The sequence below is a fragment of the Heteronotia binoei genome, chromosome 10 (assembly GCF_032191835.1).
Source record: "Heteronotia binoei isolate CCM8104 ecotype False Entrance Well chromosome 10, APGP_CSIRO_Hbin_v1, whole genome shotgun sequence".
Lineage (NCBI taxonomy): Eukaryota > Metazoa > Chordata > Lepidosauria > Squamata > Gekkonidae > Heteronotia > Heteronotia binoei.
In genome coordinates, this window is record NC_083232.1 from 28,991,416 (window position 1) to 29,005,532 (window position 14,117).

A 14,117-nucleotide genomic window follows, 5' to 3' on the forward strand; every position below is an offset into this window, starting at 1 on the left:
CAGGCAAAAATGGAGCTTCTCCCTTTCACCACTACATGAACTGCATGAGGGCAGCAAGGGAGACTGGCTGGTGGAATGAGTGGGAACCAGCAAGTGGGCAGCCCAAGCAAGCCAGTATGGAGATAAGGTCCCTTACCCCTGGGTGAGTCTCATGAGGTTCCTGCTTTTGCAACATATTTTTATGGATATGTCTACTATTAAATGTGAACAATTTTGTCAACAATTCATGTGCTATATGTTTAACAATATATTTTTACAGTGGGCAGTTTTTTAAAAGTTTAACTTGATATCCAAATGTGCTGGTAGTCCTATTGCGACTGTATGAGATTTCCTGTGCCTAAATAACACACTTTATTGGGTTTGCTATGAAATTTGATTTCTAATATCAAATTTCCATTCTTTCTTATTTCTCACATGGCAAAACACTGTGCTCAGGTAGTACCATGTAATTTTAAAACCAGTAGTTTTAGCTCTGTCTTGTAATTTTGTATATTTGTAAGTTTGTTTATAGAAAATTAAGGCATTTATATTCCATAAATATGCCAGATATGCCAAATACTGTCATTTTATATGACTACTAAGTTTAAGCAGTAAAATGACTTTAGGATTTATAAAGGTTACAGAATTTTTAGAACTGTTTTAGATTTCAGAATTTCTATAATTGTTTTAGATGACTGATAGATGATCGTTAGATAGACAGACAGACACATACATACATATAAATAATTCAATATTGTTAGAAAATTACAAAATATTAACATTATTCTAGGATATTTGTCACATTCTTCAAAAACAAATGTTCCAAGCAACTTGCCCATATCATATAAACAGATGAAAATCAGAAAGGAAAAAATTAAATTATCTTACCCCTATTATGATCAGTTTGTTAACTACTTCACAAAATTTCACTCCGTTTTGGGAATATCAACTAATATTGACAGGCACAGGATGCTTGAAATGACTGCAAGTTTAGAAGTCACATTTCTTGACATAAAAGGTTCTTATTACAAATATATAAATTTAACTTTGTAACTGAATACACAGCTTACATACCAGTGGAACTGTCTGGTTCAGAACTTGCAAGAGACTGAATTTGTTCTAACTCTTTCAGATTCGATGTCAAATTTTGCAGTAAATGTTGTTTTTTCACAGTCAGACCACGTAATTCTTTTTCTGCAAAGATAAATGTTTTAGAAGCATCCTTCGAGAAACAGTTCTGACCGCCCTCATCACTAACAGAGAGATACATAATATGGAGGTATATATTCAAGCATGAACAACTGATTCATATAAAGACGATCTTCTCATTCATCACTGTAGCTGTTAAGGTAAGAGAGAGAGGGAAGTGAAACCTATTCAGTTATTAAATGTAACACATTTCAAAAAAGCCTATGTCTCTGGTAACATCTATCTACTGTTTTATTTATTTTAAAACATTCTATCCTGTTTTTCTGTCTAAGTATCCAAGTTAACAATGTTATGTGATCAAAACAATAAAATACTGTATAAAATAAAAAGAGATCTATAACCTAACAGCAACATCAGAGTAATCACAAACTTCATCTTCCCAAATTCTCATCTCAGTATTACTGATTTGACATCAGACATAAAAGAGAGTAAACAAAGATAACTAAATAAAGCCTGTGTGTCACTGCCTAATCACCAGCTCATTACCACCAGCCTAATCTCTGACGGTACAAGGAGCATATAAGCAGACAGATACAACATTCTTTCAAATATGGTCTACATACAAAAGTATGTATAGAAAGAGAAATATCTTCCCAAAGAGCTACAAGGCTTAAGATCCTTTTAGAAACTAGATATAGTCTGTGTGGTACAGTCAATATAGCAAATAACGCTCCACGTGCAGAATTTTCCTTAGTCCATACTTACCGCCAGGTGTTTCTTGCTCAGCTCTTCCTGAAGCATGCTGCTGAGCTTTTTTAATATCATGCGCAATTTCCTCCAGATCTGCAGTCAACCGTCTTCCTTTCTCTCTAAGCACCTGTATTTTCTCCTCTTTAAAAATTAAGGAAATATTAATACACTTAGAATTCACCACACTAAATACAACTATGCTGTTAGCATCAGGGATGCTCAAACATCTAGTATTAATATTTTTATTAAGTGTGCATATATCAACTTATTTATATATCTCAAATAAATACATTTCATTTTTTTGCTTATCACGTTCTACAAATCAAACTGAATTCCAGCAACAAATAAATAAACCCCTTCCTCTTTATCTTAATTCCTTTCTTTACCCGATTTCACGCGATTCCATAAGAGCATAAGAGAAGCCATATTAGATCAGGCCAATGGCCCATCCAGTCCAACATTCTGTGTCACACAGCGCCAAATATATATATACACACACACACACACACACTGTGGCTAATAGCCACTGATGGACCTCTGCTCCATATTTTTATCTAATCCCCTCTTGAAGGTGGCCATGCTTCCGTACCACTTTTCCTAATTCTTATTCTAATCAAAATTATATTCTTCCTTTTGTTTCCAAAGCTTCTTTACTTCTTCACGGACTTCCATCTATTCATACTTAATTTTAAAACTCTAATTATCTTCTCTCATGCCTACAAAAGAAAGCTGGACAGGGTTACCTCCAGAACTGGGTGCTGTAGAAAAATCTCTACAGTTGGAGGTCTAAGGGGACCACACCCACCACCTCCTTGCTATTCCATTAGCTTTAACAATTCATTTCCCATTTTCCATTCATTTCCCTTTTATCATATCTTTATCCTATCTTCTAACTATATAGATATTGTCCTTTTAATACTCCTCAAGAAAACACAATTTCCCAATTCAAAACATACTTTCCCCATTCAAACTCTTCCAGACTTTAGTTTAATTATACCGTCTATTAGTTCCTTGCCTGATGCCTCATTATAAGCAGTAAAAGTTTGATTTTCCATATTGACTACTAGATGGCCTAGTGGTAACCATCTATAAAGAATTCCTTTGTCATGAAGAATCTTTCTCGTTCCTCTCAATCTCCTTCTTGCATTAATTACTTCAGCTGGGATATCAGGAAATAAAAAAAACTGTCATGTCTTCAAGGCACAGTCCTTGTTTTCCCCTGGCAATTTTAAACAGTTTGTTCTTCATCTGTAGTTGTTTAAATTCAACAACAATGTCCGGGAAAACGTTATCAGGAACCTTTTTGGAAATATTTAATCGGAAGGCAGAGGTAACAATCTCTTGGGAAGGTTCTGCTTCACCTTCTATGGGAAGAATCTGGCTCAGCCATCTATTTAAAGCTGTAGTAAGGTTTTCCGTCTCTTCAAAATTTACAGATATTCCATGAAGTTTGGCCATTCTTTCTCTTAATTTTAACTCCTGGAGTATAATCTTATTTTTAGCCCAAGACTCAAAGTACTTCAAGTTTTTCAAATTCTCTTTTGACTTTTTTGCCATCTGATACGGAGCTTCAGCTTTCTTATCCGTTGTTTTCAATGCTGCAGTGAGTTCTTCCAATTTCTTATTAATTGGTTCAACTGACTGTTTGAGAAGTCCAAGTTCCTTTTTTTAATGTCCAACCTCTCCGCTAAGAGACCTTAAATCACTCTTAATTTCATTCTTTATCTCTGTAAGGGCGTGCAATATCTCAGTCTGTTCACATTGGGGAGGATTACTCCCTTCGGCCGCCACTTCCTCTAACAGAGAAGTCTCCAAATCAGACTCTTCAGATTCTAAGTCAGTTTTACCCTTTCTGGAAGGTCTATAGGGAGGGTTTTTAGTACCTTTTTTTGCTCTGGTCCTTCCCATGATTGGCTTTGATGTTCTTTCCAAAATTGGCTGTGTTTTCTGGGAATAGTTGTTAATCTTCTGCAGGAATAGCAGGAGCATAGGAGGGATGCAACCGGCCTGAAGCTCAGTCACCACGCCCGCCCCCCGCTCAATCATCTAACTCTTCTCACTGACCACAAGCAGGGAGCAGAATTTACATCAAGAAGTTCAGCTGTTTACAAGCAGGGCTCACGTACATTTGTAGGGTTACTTTTTACATATTCAAACAATACAGTACAGTGAAATCAGATACACGGGCTGATTACAGACCGGCACTTTGGGTCAACTCAGAGACGCCTCTGAAGTCGACCCAAATAAACTGGCCAGACAGCAACATCTGCCGCCCACTCCTGTCCCACACTTACCCCGTCCTGAAAGACGATCCACTCGGCTCAAAAAGGGACCACTCAAAAAGTGGTCCCTTTTCATTGGGGCGGCTCTGAGGCAGCACCCAGCTGTCCAGAAGCCCGGAGAGCGCCTTACAAGCGCCCGGGGAGCTGTGAGCAGGACATGGGAGCTTTCCAGACGCTCCTTGGCCACCCAAGGCCCGCCTCTTCCTGCAATGCCATCTGGAAGCTCCGGGGCGCTCTTCTTTTGGCCGTCTTTCTTCGGGGTGGCTGCAAGCCGCCCCGAACTGGCCATCTGTTATCAGCCACATTATCATACAACACAATGGGAGCCTTAATTTCCACCATCCTCAACAGAACCTTAATCACTGTACAGCAGCCAATTGCTTAAATAGTGAGCAAATCAGTCAGCCAATTTTATAAACCAACTATTATGTTTTTTTAAAAGCCTTTTGAAGTTCATAGCATATATACCACTGGCACTTCCTGGTTCGGCAGCTGCAACAGCATGAGCTTCTTGTAATTCTTTCAAGGTTGAGACCAAATTTTCCAATAAAACTTGCTTCTTCTCTAATAATTGGTAAACTTCCTTTTCTACAAATAGAAATTTTTTGAATAATTTTGTTAAAAATGTCTTAGCTGAGTCCCATAAAACATAAGACATTGTTTGCTTTTTTAAAATGGTGCATTTGATAAACAGGCAAATAACCTAATCTGTCATTGCAGCTTTAAGAGGGGGGAAACTAAGTAAACTCTTTACGGAAATGAAACAAAATAACTTCAAAAGGGTGTAAGGCTACTATTATAAATACACTTACTATGTCATAAATTCCACAAAACACAATGAAATTTACTCCTAGGGTTACAAAGAAAACTGTCAGACTAGGGCCAAAGTCTTCTCTGACCACTCTCAGTGAATGTCCATAATGAATAGTGAGTTATACATAAGTTCTTTATTATAGGTGTTGAAGGGCTAAAACAATATCTGTTTTGGTAAGAATACGCTTCCAGGAAGAAGAGTGAAAATTGCCATGTGAATGACCAGCCAGGGGATCATTTTATCATATTGCATTATGATAAAATTCAGGAAATTACAACCTAAGGAGCTTAGCACACTTCTGTCAAAAGCTTCATTCACTTAAATTTGACTTAGCAAGCTGAAGCAATTTGCAGAAAATGTGCTTCTTTAAAATCAAAATTAATGTTGAGTACTTACCCCTGCTTTTTAAGATTTCACCCCGAAGCTGGATTTCTTGCATGTCCAAAATAGCTGACTCTAGTTCTACAGTCAATTGTCTTTTTTGCTCAGTTAACACCTGTAGTTTCTGTTCTATAGAATTATTTAAGATCACATTGTAACAGAATTTTAATATACTATGGATAAGATACATTGCATACCAAATTATGTAGAAGTTTTGCAATAGGTATATGATATCATCTTGGAAATGGAAAATGTTTATTACTTATCTAGTATTATATGAGTGTTTTAAAGAGCCTCACATACTTTATGCTGAGTATTTTATTTAAGTTCAGCAAATCCCTCAGTATTATTATCCCTTTATTATATGGGAAACAATACCTGTTTTGATAACAGTAATTCTGTTAAGGATTGTATTATCTGTATCCTAATATAAATATTTCCTATTGTTAAACAATTCAAGTATACTGTTATTTATTCAGATAGTTTGTTTTACTCTGCGTTTCTCCATAAACCATACTTCAGGCAGTTTACAATCTTGGTTAAATTAAACAACAATGCAAACCATATCATGTAATATGAAATAATAGAAATCATGTCAGCAAAACCATTACAAATATCAACCAGAAGCAAATATCAGAGAAACAGCATCTACCAGAAGAGTAACAGTCATTATATCAACAGTTTAAAACAAATTAATAGCAATTTTAGTCAACAGTTAAAAGTTGTTTCCCCATCCCCTTCAATAGCTCCATTTCTAGGAAATACTATTCTAGAATCAATCTGATATGGAGAGAAGGCTGATTAGAACCCTGATCAATGTAACATTGGACAGCATTATATTATTGAGATGCTATTGGGGATTTATAGATTTGGGAGTAAAGAAAGCTTGAGAATTTCATATATATCTTGTAAGCATAGTTTTATAAAGCACTCAGTTCAGAGTTGGTTGGTACTAATACATTTGCAGAAGAGTAGATTATTGGAAATATCTATCTGGTAAAAGTAGGAATTACCACACACATGTGCACACACTAGAGTAAGAAAACATTCTCATGCACCCATACCTCAAGACCTTTAGCAGCTCCCCGAGCCTTAACTTTGAGGGAAGACTTTCAGAACAGAGGCATTGAACACATTTGTTATTGAGGGCCGTATCTGACATAAATGTCACTTTGTTGGGCCGAGCCATGTGTGCCATAAAATGTAACATAAGGCTGGAGATATAAGCTTTATAAAGGTGATTTCAGATATTGAATGGCAATAGCAGGTGAATGACAACAGCAGACTTGACTGGATTAGGTGCAATATGCAGAGGGGGAGAAGGTATGTGTCAAGAGTGCCTCTTGCTATGATGTATTTTGCTGTTGCCATGACCTGTAGTTACCTTGCTATCTCTTTCTGTAACTGTTATAAGCTTCTTCTGCCCGGCACTAGATTCTCCAAGGTCAACGGCTGAGTTCCCAGCCGATAGGCTTGTACCTGCAGATGGGACTGTTAGTATTAAGTCTGCCTTTACACAGTTTGACAGCTATAACATGACAGCAAGTGATCTAGCTGGCAGGCTAGGTCACAGTGACCTTATCTACAAGCCGGTTCTAGCCGGTAAAGGACAGGTGGAAAGTACCTGCTGAGTCAGCATGACTATGGACTGCCAGGATTGGCTGATGGAACTATATATGGACTGCACTACCAGTGCACAGGTCTCTCTTTGAGGAGTCACATGCTGGCGGAGCACTTTGATCCTAAGGTTGATGTATATTGCTGCACTAGTGAACACGTTGTATATATTCTGTAAATACACTGTTTTAGCACTAGCTGCAGGTGTCTGGCTCACTTCTGTACTGGGGCTCACTGTTGTACATATCACACCGCTCACTCTGCACACACCCGCACTGACAGGGTTATGGGCCCAGTGCGGTTCCGCTGCGCGGAGGAGCAACGTGAGTGCTGAGCTGACCGAGAGTTGTGGAGGAGCCGGAGGCGAGGAACGCCGTGGAGGACGAAGACTACCAGCTATCTCAGTCCGAGAGCGAGGGGGAGGACAGCAGCCAGCTGTTTGGAGGAGTCTGCGACATGGCTCAGCAGCAGCTTGCAGTGGCCGTGGAGAAGCTCAATTCAGCCAACTACGCGGTGTGGAGCCTACGAATGGAACACTATCTGAAGCATGAGGGTCAATGGCTGTTTGTGAGTAATCCCCCTGTCATGTTATCTCCTGACGAGACTGTGTTGGCCGAGAAGGCGCTGACAAATATTGTGTTAGCCGTGGGAGATGACCAATTGATATATGTGTGTGGGAAGGACACTGCCAAGGCTGCCTGGGACGCGCTCAGTGGGGTATACGTGAGTACCACTGCAGGCTCCCTAATGGCGACCAGAAAAATGTTCCGCACTTTAATGCCGGCTGGAGGGTGTGTAAGGCAGCACATCAAGAAGCTCACAGACTGCTTCGTGGAGCTTGAAGCCCGGGGCAAAACTGTTGCTCCTCATGACAGAGTCTATATCTTGTTGTCATCCTTGCCGCCGGAGTTTACGCCACTAATTACCTCCCTGGAAACGGTTGATGTGGCTACTCTGACTATGGAGTACGTGTGCGCCCACTTGCATGATTTCCAGGAGCGGATTGCAGCTGTGACCCATCCAGGAGTATCGGCTGGAGAACGTATGGCTATCGGAGCATCCGGGAAGACGTCCAAGCAGGAGCCGGCTGCTGCTGGCAGACGACCAAAGGCTGAAGAGGAGCCGACTGCACTGTCGGTCAGGCGTTGCTTTGGTTGTGGCTCATCCTCGCACCTTTTACGCGTTTGCCCTGAGAAAGGGAAGCGGCGTGGACGGAGGCAGCGGGGGCAGAGGACCACCAGCAGATGTGAGGAAGAAGCCCAGCTGGTCACTTCTTCAGGAGAGAGTACCGGGTCTTTGTGGATATTAGACTCTGGTGCAACAAGCCATCTCTGCTGCGATGAGAGGCTGCTGCGAGATGTTGACATTCCTGAACTCTCCCATGTGAGATTAGCCGACGGTTCTTCTGCGGCTGTAACATGTACTGGGAGTGTAAATTTTCCTGTATTGAATTGCACATTCCAGCATGTATTATGTGTCCCCTCGCTAAGATCTAATTTGCTAAGCGTCAACATGTTAATTGATGACGGCTATGAGGTGGTATTTAAGAAATCCTATTGTAAGATCTTAGGAGGTGGGGGGAAGCTGCTTGCTACTGGCAAAAGGGATGGAAATGTATATGTGGTCAAGAGTGATTGTGCCCAGGCTGCACAAGTGTCAAATGTGCCAGTGCACATAAGAACATAAGAGAAGCCATGTTGGATCAGGCCAACGGCCCATCAAGTCCAACACTCTGTGTCACACAGTGGCAAAAAATTTTATATACACACATACACTGTGGCTAATAGCCACTGATGGACCTGTGCTCCATATCTTTATCCAAACCCCTCTTGAAGGTGGCTATACCTGTGGCCGCCACCACCTCCTGTGGCAGTGAATTCCACATGTTAATCACCCTTTGGGTGAAGAAGTACTTCCTTTTATCCGTTTTAACCTTTCTGCTCAGCAATTTCATCGAATGCCCACGAGTTCTTGTATTGTGAGAAAGGGAGAAAAGTACTTCTTTCTCTACTTTCTCCATCCCATGCATTATCTTGTAAACCTCTATCATGTCACCCCGCAGTCGACGTTTCTCCAAGCTAAAGAGTCCCAAGCGTTTCAACCTTTCTTCATAGGGAAAGTGCTCCAGCCCTTTAATCATTCTAGTTGCCCTTCTCTGGACTTTCTCCAATGCTATAATATCCTTTTTGAGGTGCGGCGACCAGAACTGCACACAGTACTCCAAATGAGACCGCACCATCGATTTATACAGTGGCATTATGATACTGGCTGATTTGTTTTCAATTCCCTTCCTAATAATTCCCAGCATGGCGTTGGCCTTTTTTATTGCAGACGCACACTGTCTTGACATTTTCAGTGAGTTATCTACCATGACCCCAAGATCTCTCTCTTGGTCAGTCTCTGCCAGTTCACACCCCATCAACTTGTATTTGTAGCTGGGATTCTTGGCCCCAATGTGCATTACTTTGCACTTGGCCACATTGAACCGCATCTGCCACGTTGACGCCCACTCACCCAGCCTCAACAGATCCCTTTGGAGTGCCTCACAATCCTCTCTGGTTCTCACCACCCTGAACAATTTAGTGCCATCCGCAAACTTGGCCACTTCACTGCTCACTCCCAACTCTAAATCATTTATGAACAAGTTAAAGAGCATGGGACCCAGTACCGAGCCCTGCGGCACCCCACTGCTTACCGTCCTCCACTGCGAAGACTGCCCATTTATACTGACTCTCTGCTTCCTATTACTAAGCCAGTTTTTGATCCACAAGAGGACCTGTCCTTTTACTCCATGACTCTCAAGTTTTCTAAGGAGCCTTTGATGAGGAACTTTATCAAAAGCTTTCTGGAAGTCAAGGTAAACAACATCTATCGGGTCGCCTTTGTCCACATGTTTGTTCACCCCCTCAAAGAAATGTAACAGGTTAGTGAGGCAAGATCTTCCCTTGCAGAACCCATGCTGAGTCTTCCTCAATAACCCGTGTTCATCAATGTGCCTACTCATTCTGTCCTTGATAATGGTTTCTACCAACTTTCCCGGTATTGAAGTCAGACTGACTGGCCTGTAATTTCCCGGATCTCCTCTGGAACCCTTTTTAAAGATGGGGGTGACATTTGCTACCTTCCAGTCCTCAGGAACGGAGGCAGATTTCAATGAAAGATTACAGATTTTTGTTAGAAGATCCACAAGTTCAACTTTGAGTTCTTTCAGAACTCTCGGATGTATGCCATCCGGACCCGGTGACTTATTAGTTTTTAATTTGTCTATCAGTTGTAGGAACTCCTCTTTTGTCACCTCAATCTGACTCAGGTCTTTCAACACCCCTTCCAAAATTAGTGGTTCTGGGGCGGGCAAAAAGTTCTCGTCTTCCACAGTGAAGACGGAGGCAAAAAATTCATTTAGCTTCTCAGCCATTTCCCTATCCTCCTTCAGTAATCCTTTTACCCCATGGTCATCCAAGGGCCCCACTGCCTCCCTGGCTGGTTTCCTACTTCTAATATATTTGAAGAAATTTTTATTGTTGGTCTTTATGTTTTTTGCAATATGCTCCTCATAGTCCCTTTTTGCCTGCCTGATCACAGTCTTGCATTTGATTTGCCACAGCCTGTGTTCCCTTTTACTAATCTCACTTGGATTGGTTTTCCACCGCTTAAAGGAGTCCTTCTTACCTTTTATAGCTTCCATTACTTTGTTTGTTAACCACGCAGGCCTTTTCTTATGCCTGTTTGTGCCTTTCCTAACTTGTGGTATGTATTTTATCTGAGCTTCTAGGATTATAGTTTTAAATATCGTCCAAGCTTCCCCAAGGGTTTTGACCGTATGTACCTTTCCTTTCATTGGCCCATTTCCCAAAAGTCTGTCGGGGAGGCGGTATTGCCTAGTGGCTACCGACGACTATACAAGGTATTCCTGGGTGTTTGCCATGGAGCACAAGTCCGAGGTGTATAAATTGTTTACCAAATGGGCTAAAGTGGTTGAAAGAGAGTTGGACTTGCATATCAAGTCAATTCAGAGCGACCGCGGAGGAGAGTTTACTTCTAATGAGTTTAAACGTTGGCTGGAGAGCAAAGGCATTGCTCACAGGTTAGCAAACCCAGCCACGCCCCAAGAAAATGGGCTAGCTGAACGGCATGGATCAATCCTACAGAATTTGATGTATTCTATGTTAGAGGATGCCAACTTACCAATTGCATATTGGGCCGAGGCCATTTGCTCCGCAGTGTACCTGTATAACAGAATTTGGAGCAAAGCTGTGTATGACATAACTTATAGAAGGTTATATGGTAGAGTGCCTGACTTAAGATTTTTAAAAGTCTTCGGGATGCAGGCATGGGTTAATATTCCCTTGAAAAATAGAAGGAAGGGAGATGATCGGGCAGTACGCCTAACTTTTCTGGGCTACCAGCCAGAAACTAAGTCTTATCGCTTTTGCGATAAGAAAGCCAAGCTGACTTTCAGTCGGTCAGTGAGTTTTAACGAGCATACCAGCTGGCCTAAGTTGCATGGCAAAGTCGTTTTGCTGCCAAGTACTGATAACAGTACTGGAACGAGGCCCAGATCTCCAGCCCTGGAGGTGGCAAGCAGTCAGCCTGGAGAAGTCGAGCCCAGTGCGAGTGCTGGGCCACGGGTATTTGCCAGGGCAACAAAGGGTGTCCCTCCTGCCAGATACGGGTTCCCAAATGTAAATCTGGTCAGCACCCCTGAGCCCGAGTCATATGAAGAGGTGCTGAAGCTAGAAGGCACAGAGAGGCAGGCTTGGTTTGCAGCAATGCAAAAGGAGTATGATTCATTGCTGAAAACAGTGTATTTTCACAAGTGCCAAGGCCGGCTGACAGGAACGTCATCTCTTGTAGGTGGACCTATAGGATAAAGAGGAATGCTGATGGGGCTGTGCAACGAAAGGCCAGGCTGGTGGCCAGGGGGTTCAGCCAAAGAAAAGGATTAGACTACGAACAAGTGTTTACTCCCACACTAAAAGCAGAAACTTTAAGAGCAGCGTTATGCAAGGCTGGCAGCACAGGGCAACAAGCCCATCACTTCGATTTCGAGACAGCCTACTTAAACTCCCCCTTAGACCAGGATCTATTTATGGAACAAATCCCTGGTTTTGCTGGGGGTGGTGGCGTACTGAAACTAAATAAGGCTTTATATGGTTTAAAGCAGGCTGGTCATGCGTGGTACAAGTGCTTGAATTCAGCACTGGTGAAGGTGGGTTTCAAGCATCTAGCTGACCCCTGTATGTTTAGCAGGGTGGTGGGAGAGTCCCGAATGGTTGTCCTCGTTTTTGTGGACAATCTGATTGTTCTAGTGGACTCCAACCAGCAACTACACTGGTTCCAAGAAACAGCTAGCAAGCTGTTTACCATCAAACACCTTGGGCCGGTAAGCTACTACCTGGGGGTAGAAATATCAAGGAAGGCAGACGGATGCTTTGAGCTGTGCCAAAGCAACAAAGTGAAAGCACTGCTGGCTCGGTATGGCATGGAGGAGGCTAGTAGTGTGCAAACCCCAATGGCCACAGGGTATGGCAAAGAACCCGAGGGCGAGGTATTCCAGAACGTGCAATTGTACCAATCCCTAATCGGGTCTCTGTTGCACTTAGCATGCTGGTCCAGACCCGATATCAGCTACGCTGTGCACATATTGTGCCAGAAAAATGCTGAGCCCCACCACAAGGATTGGGTGGCAGCCAAGAGGGTGCTCCGCTACCTCAGTGGGACGATAGAGCGGAAGCTATCCCTCAGTGTGGGAGAAAAGCCTGAACTTCGCGCCTATGCCGACGCGAGCTGGGGGGATCGGCCCAAGGCAAAATCAACTACAGGAATTGGGATATTCCTGGGAGATGCCCTGTTGCTATGGAAAGCCACCAAGCAGACCCTGGTGGCATGCAGTACCTGAGAGGCAGAGTACGGGGCAATCAAGCGAGTGCGTGCTCAACATAGAATGGGCAATACAATTGATGAAGGATCTCAATATACCTATCAATCTGCCAGTCACGGTATATAGCGATAATTCGGCAGCTAAAGAGTTGACAGAAAATCAAGCTGCTCGGGGGAGAAGCAAACATATACTTATTAGGTACCAAAACGTGAAAGAAGCAGTGACCAGGAACCTAATAAAGATAACAAAGTGTACGTCAGAAAAGAATGCAGCTGACATATTCACAAAATGTTTAAATGTGAATGAACATGTTAAAGTTGTACAATACTTAGGTTTACTGTATACGTTAGACTAGGAGTTGTGTTAGTATTAAGTCTGCCTTTACACAGTTTGACAGCTATAACATGACAGCAAGTGATCTGCACTATCAGTGCACAGGTCTCTCTTTGAGGAGTCACATGCTGGCGGAGCACTTTGATCCTAAGGTTGATGTATATTGCTGCGCTAGTGAACACGTATATATTCTTTAAATACACTGTTTTAGCACTAGCTGCAGGTGTCTGGCTCACTTCTGTACTGGGGCTCACTGTTGTACATATCACACCGCTCACTCTGCACACACCCGCACCGACAGGGACTTTGGGAATGAACTCTGGGGGGAGGGACTGGACACTTGGTAGCTATGCTTGAAATGTGTAATGGCTAGCCTGAAGGTATATCTAAGGGGCCTGACCCGCCAAAATCAGTTTTCACAAGCAGCTACTTGCTCGAAGTGTCTCTGTATTTAAATAAACTATCTTAAACCTATTAAGACATGTGTTGATAATGGGGAACTCTCGAGACTTGACAGCACGATACCAGTGTTGATAATAAGACAGGAAACCTAGATTTCAATTCCATTCAGGAGGATTCAGTCCAGGAGGATACAAAGAATAAATAGACATAAGCCTGAAATTAGAAACCACAACATACAGTTGCTGATCTAAGAGTAGCAGTACTCTTATGTGGGAATTTCAAAGAGAGATTACAAAGAGAGACTGTTAAATTGCAACTAATAATGAAACTCAAGACAATGCATCCTCCTGGACTGAGCTGAGACCTAGTTTTCCTGTCTTATAACCAATGTGTGCTATTATCATTTAGCATCTGAAAGAAAATTAATTCAGGTAGGAGCAGAGAAATCCAATTTAAAAAAAAAAACTTTTTTCAGAATAAGCCAAAATAATTTCCTCAAAGTACACTGTGCTTGTCAGAAGCATCCATA

General features: G+C 42.1%; 1 protein-coding gene across 1 annotated transcript in view; it reads right to left on the bottom strand.

The window, feature by feature from the left end:
- The window catches only part of LOC132578375 (centrosome-associated protein CEP250-like), an 83,213-nt gene that overhangs the window by 19,829 nt on the left and 49,267 nt on the right, over positions 1-14,117 (bottom strand). Inside the window, exons 17-20 of the mRNA XM_060248332.1 lie at positions 5,371-5,484; positions 4,629-4,748; positions 1,894-2,019; positions 1,054-1,173 (exon numbers count right to left, since the gene is read on the bottom strand). Coding sequence (XP_060104315.1) covers positions 1,054-1,173; positions 1,894-2,019; positions 4,629-4,748; positions 5,371-5,484 — 480 coding nt within the window. The remainder of the gene's footprint in view (positions 1-1,053; positions 1,174-1,893; positions 2,020-4,628; positions 4,749-5,370; positions 5,485-14,117) is intronic.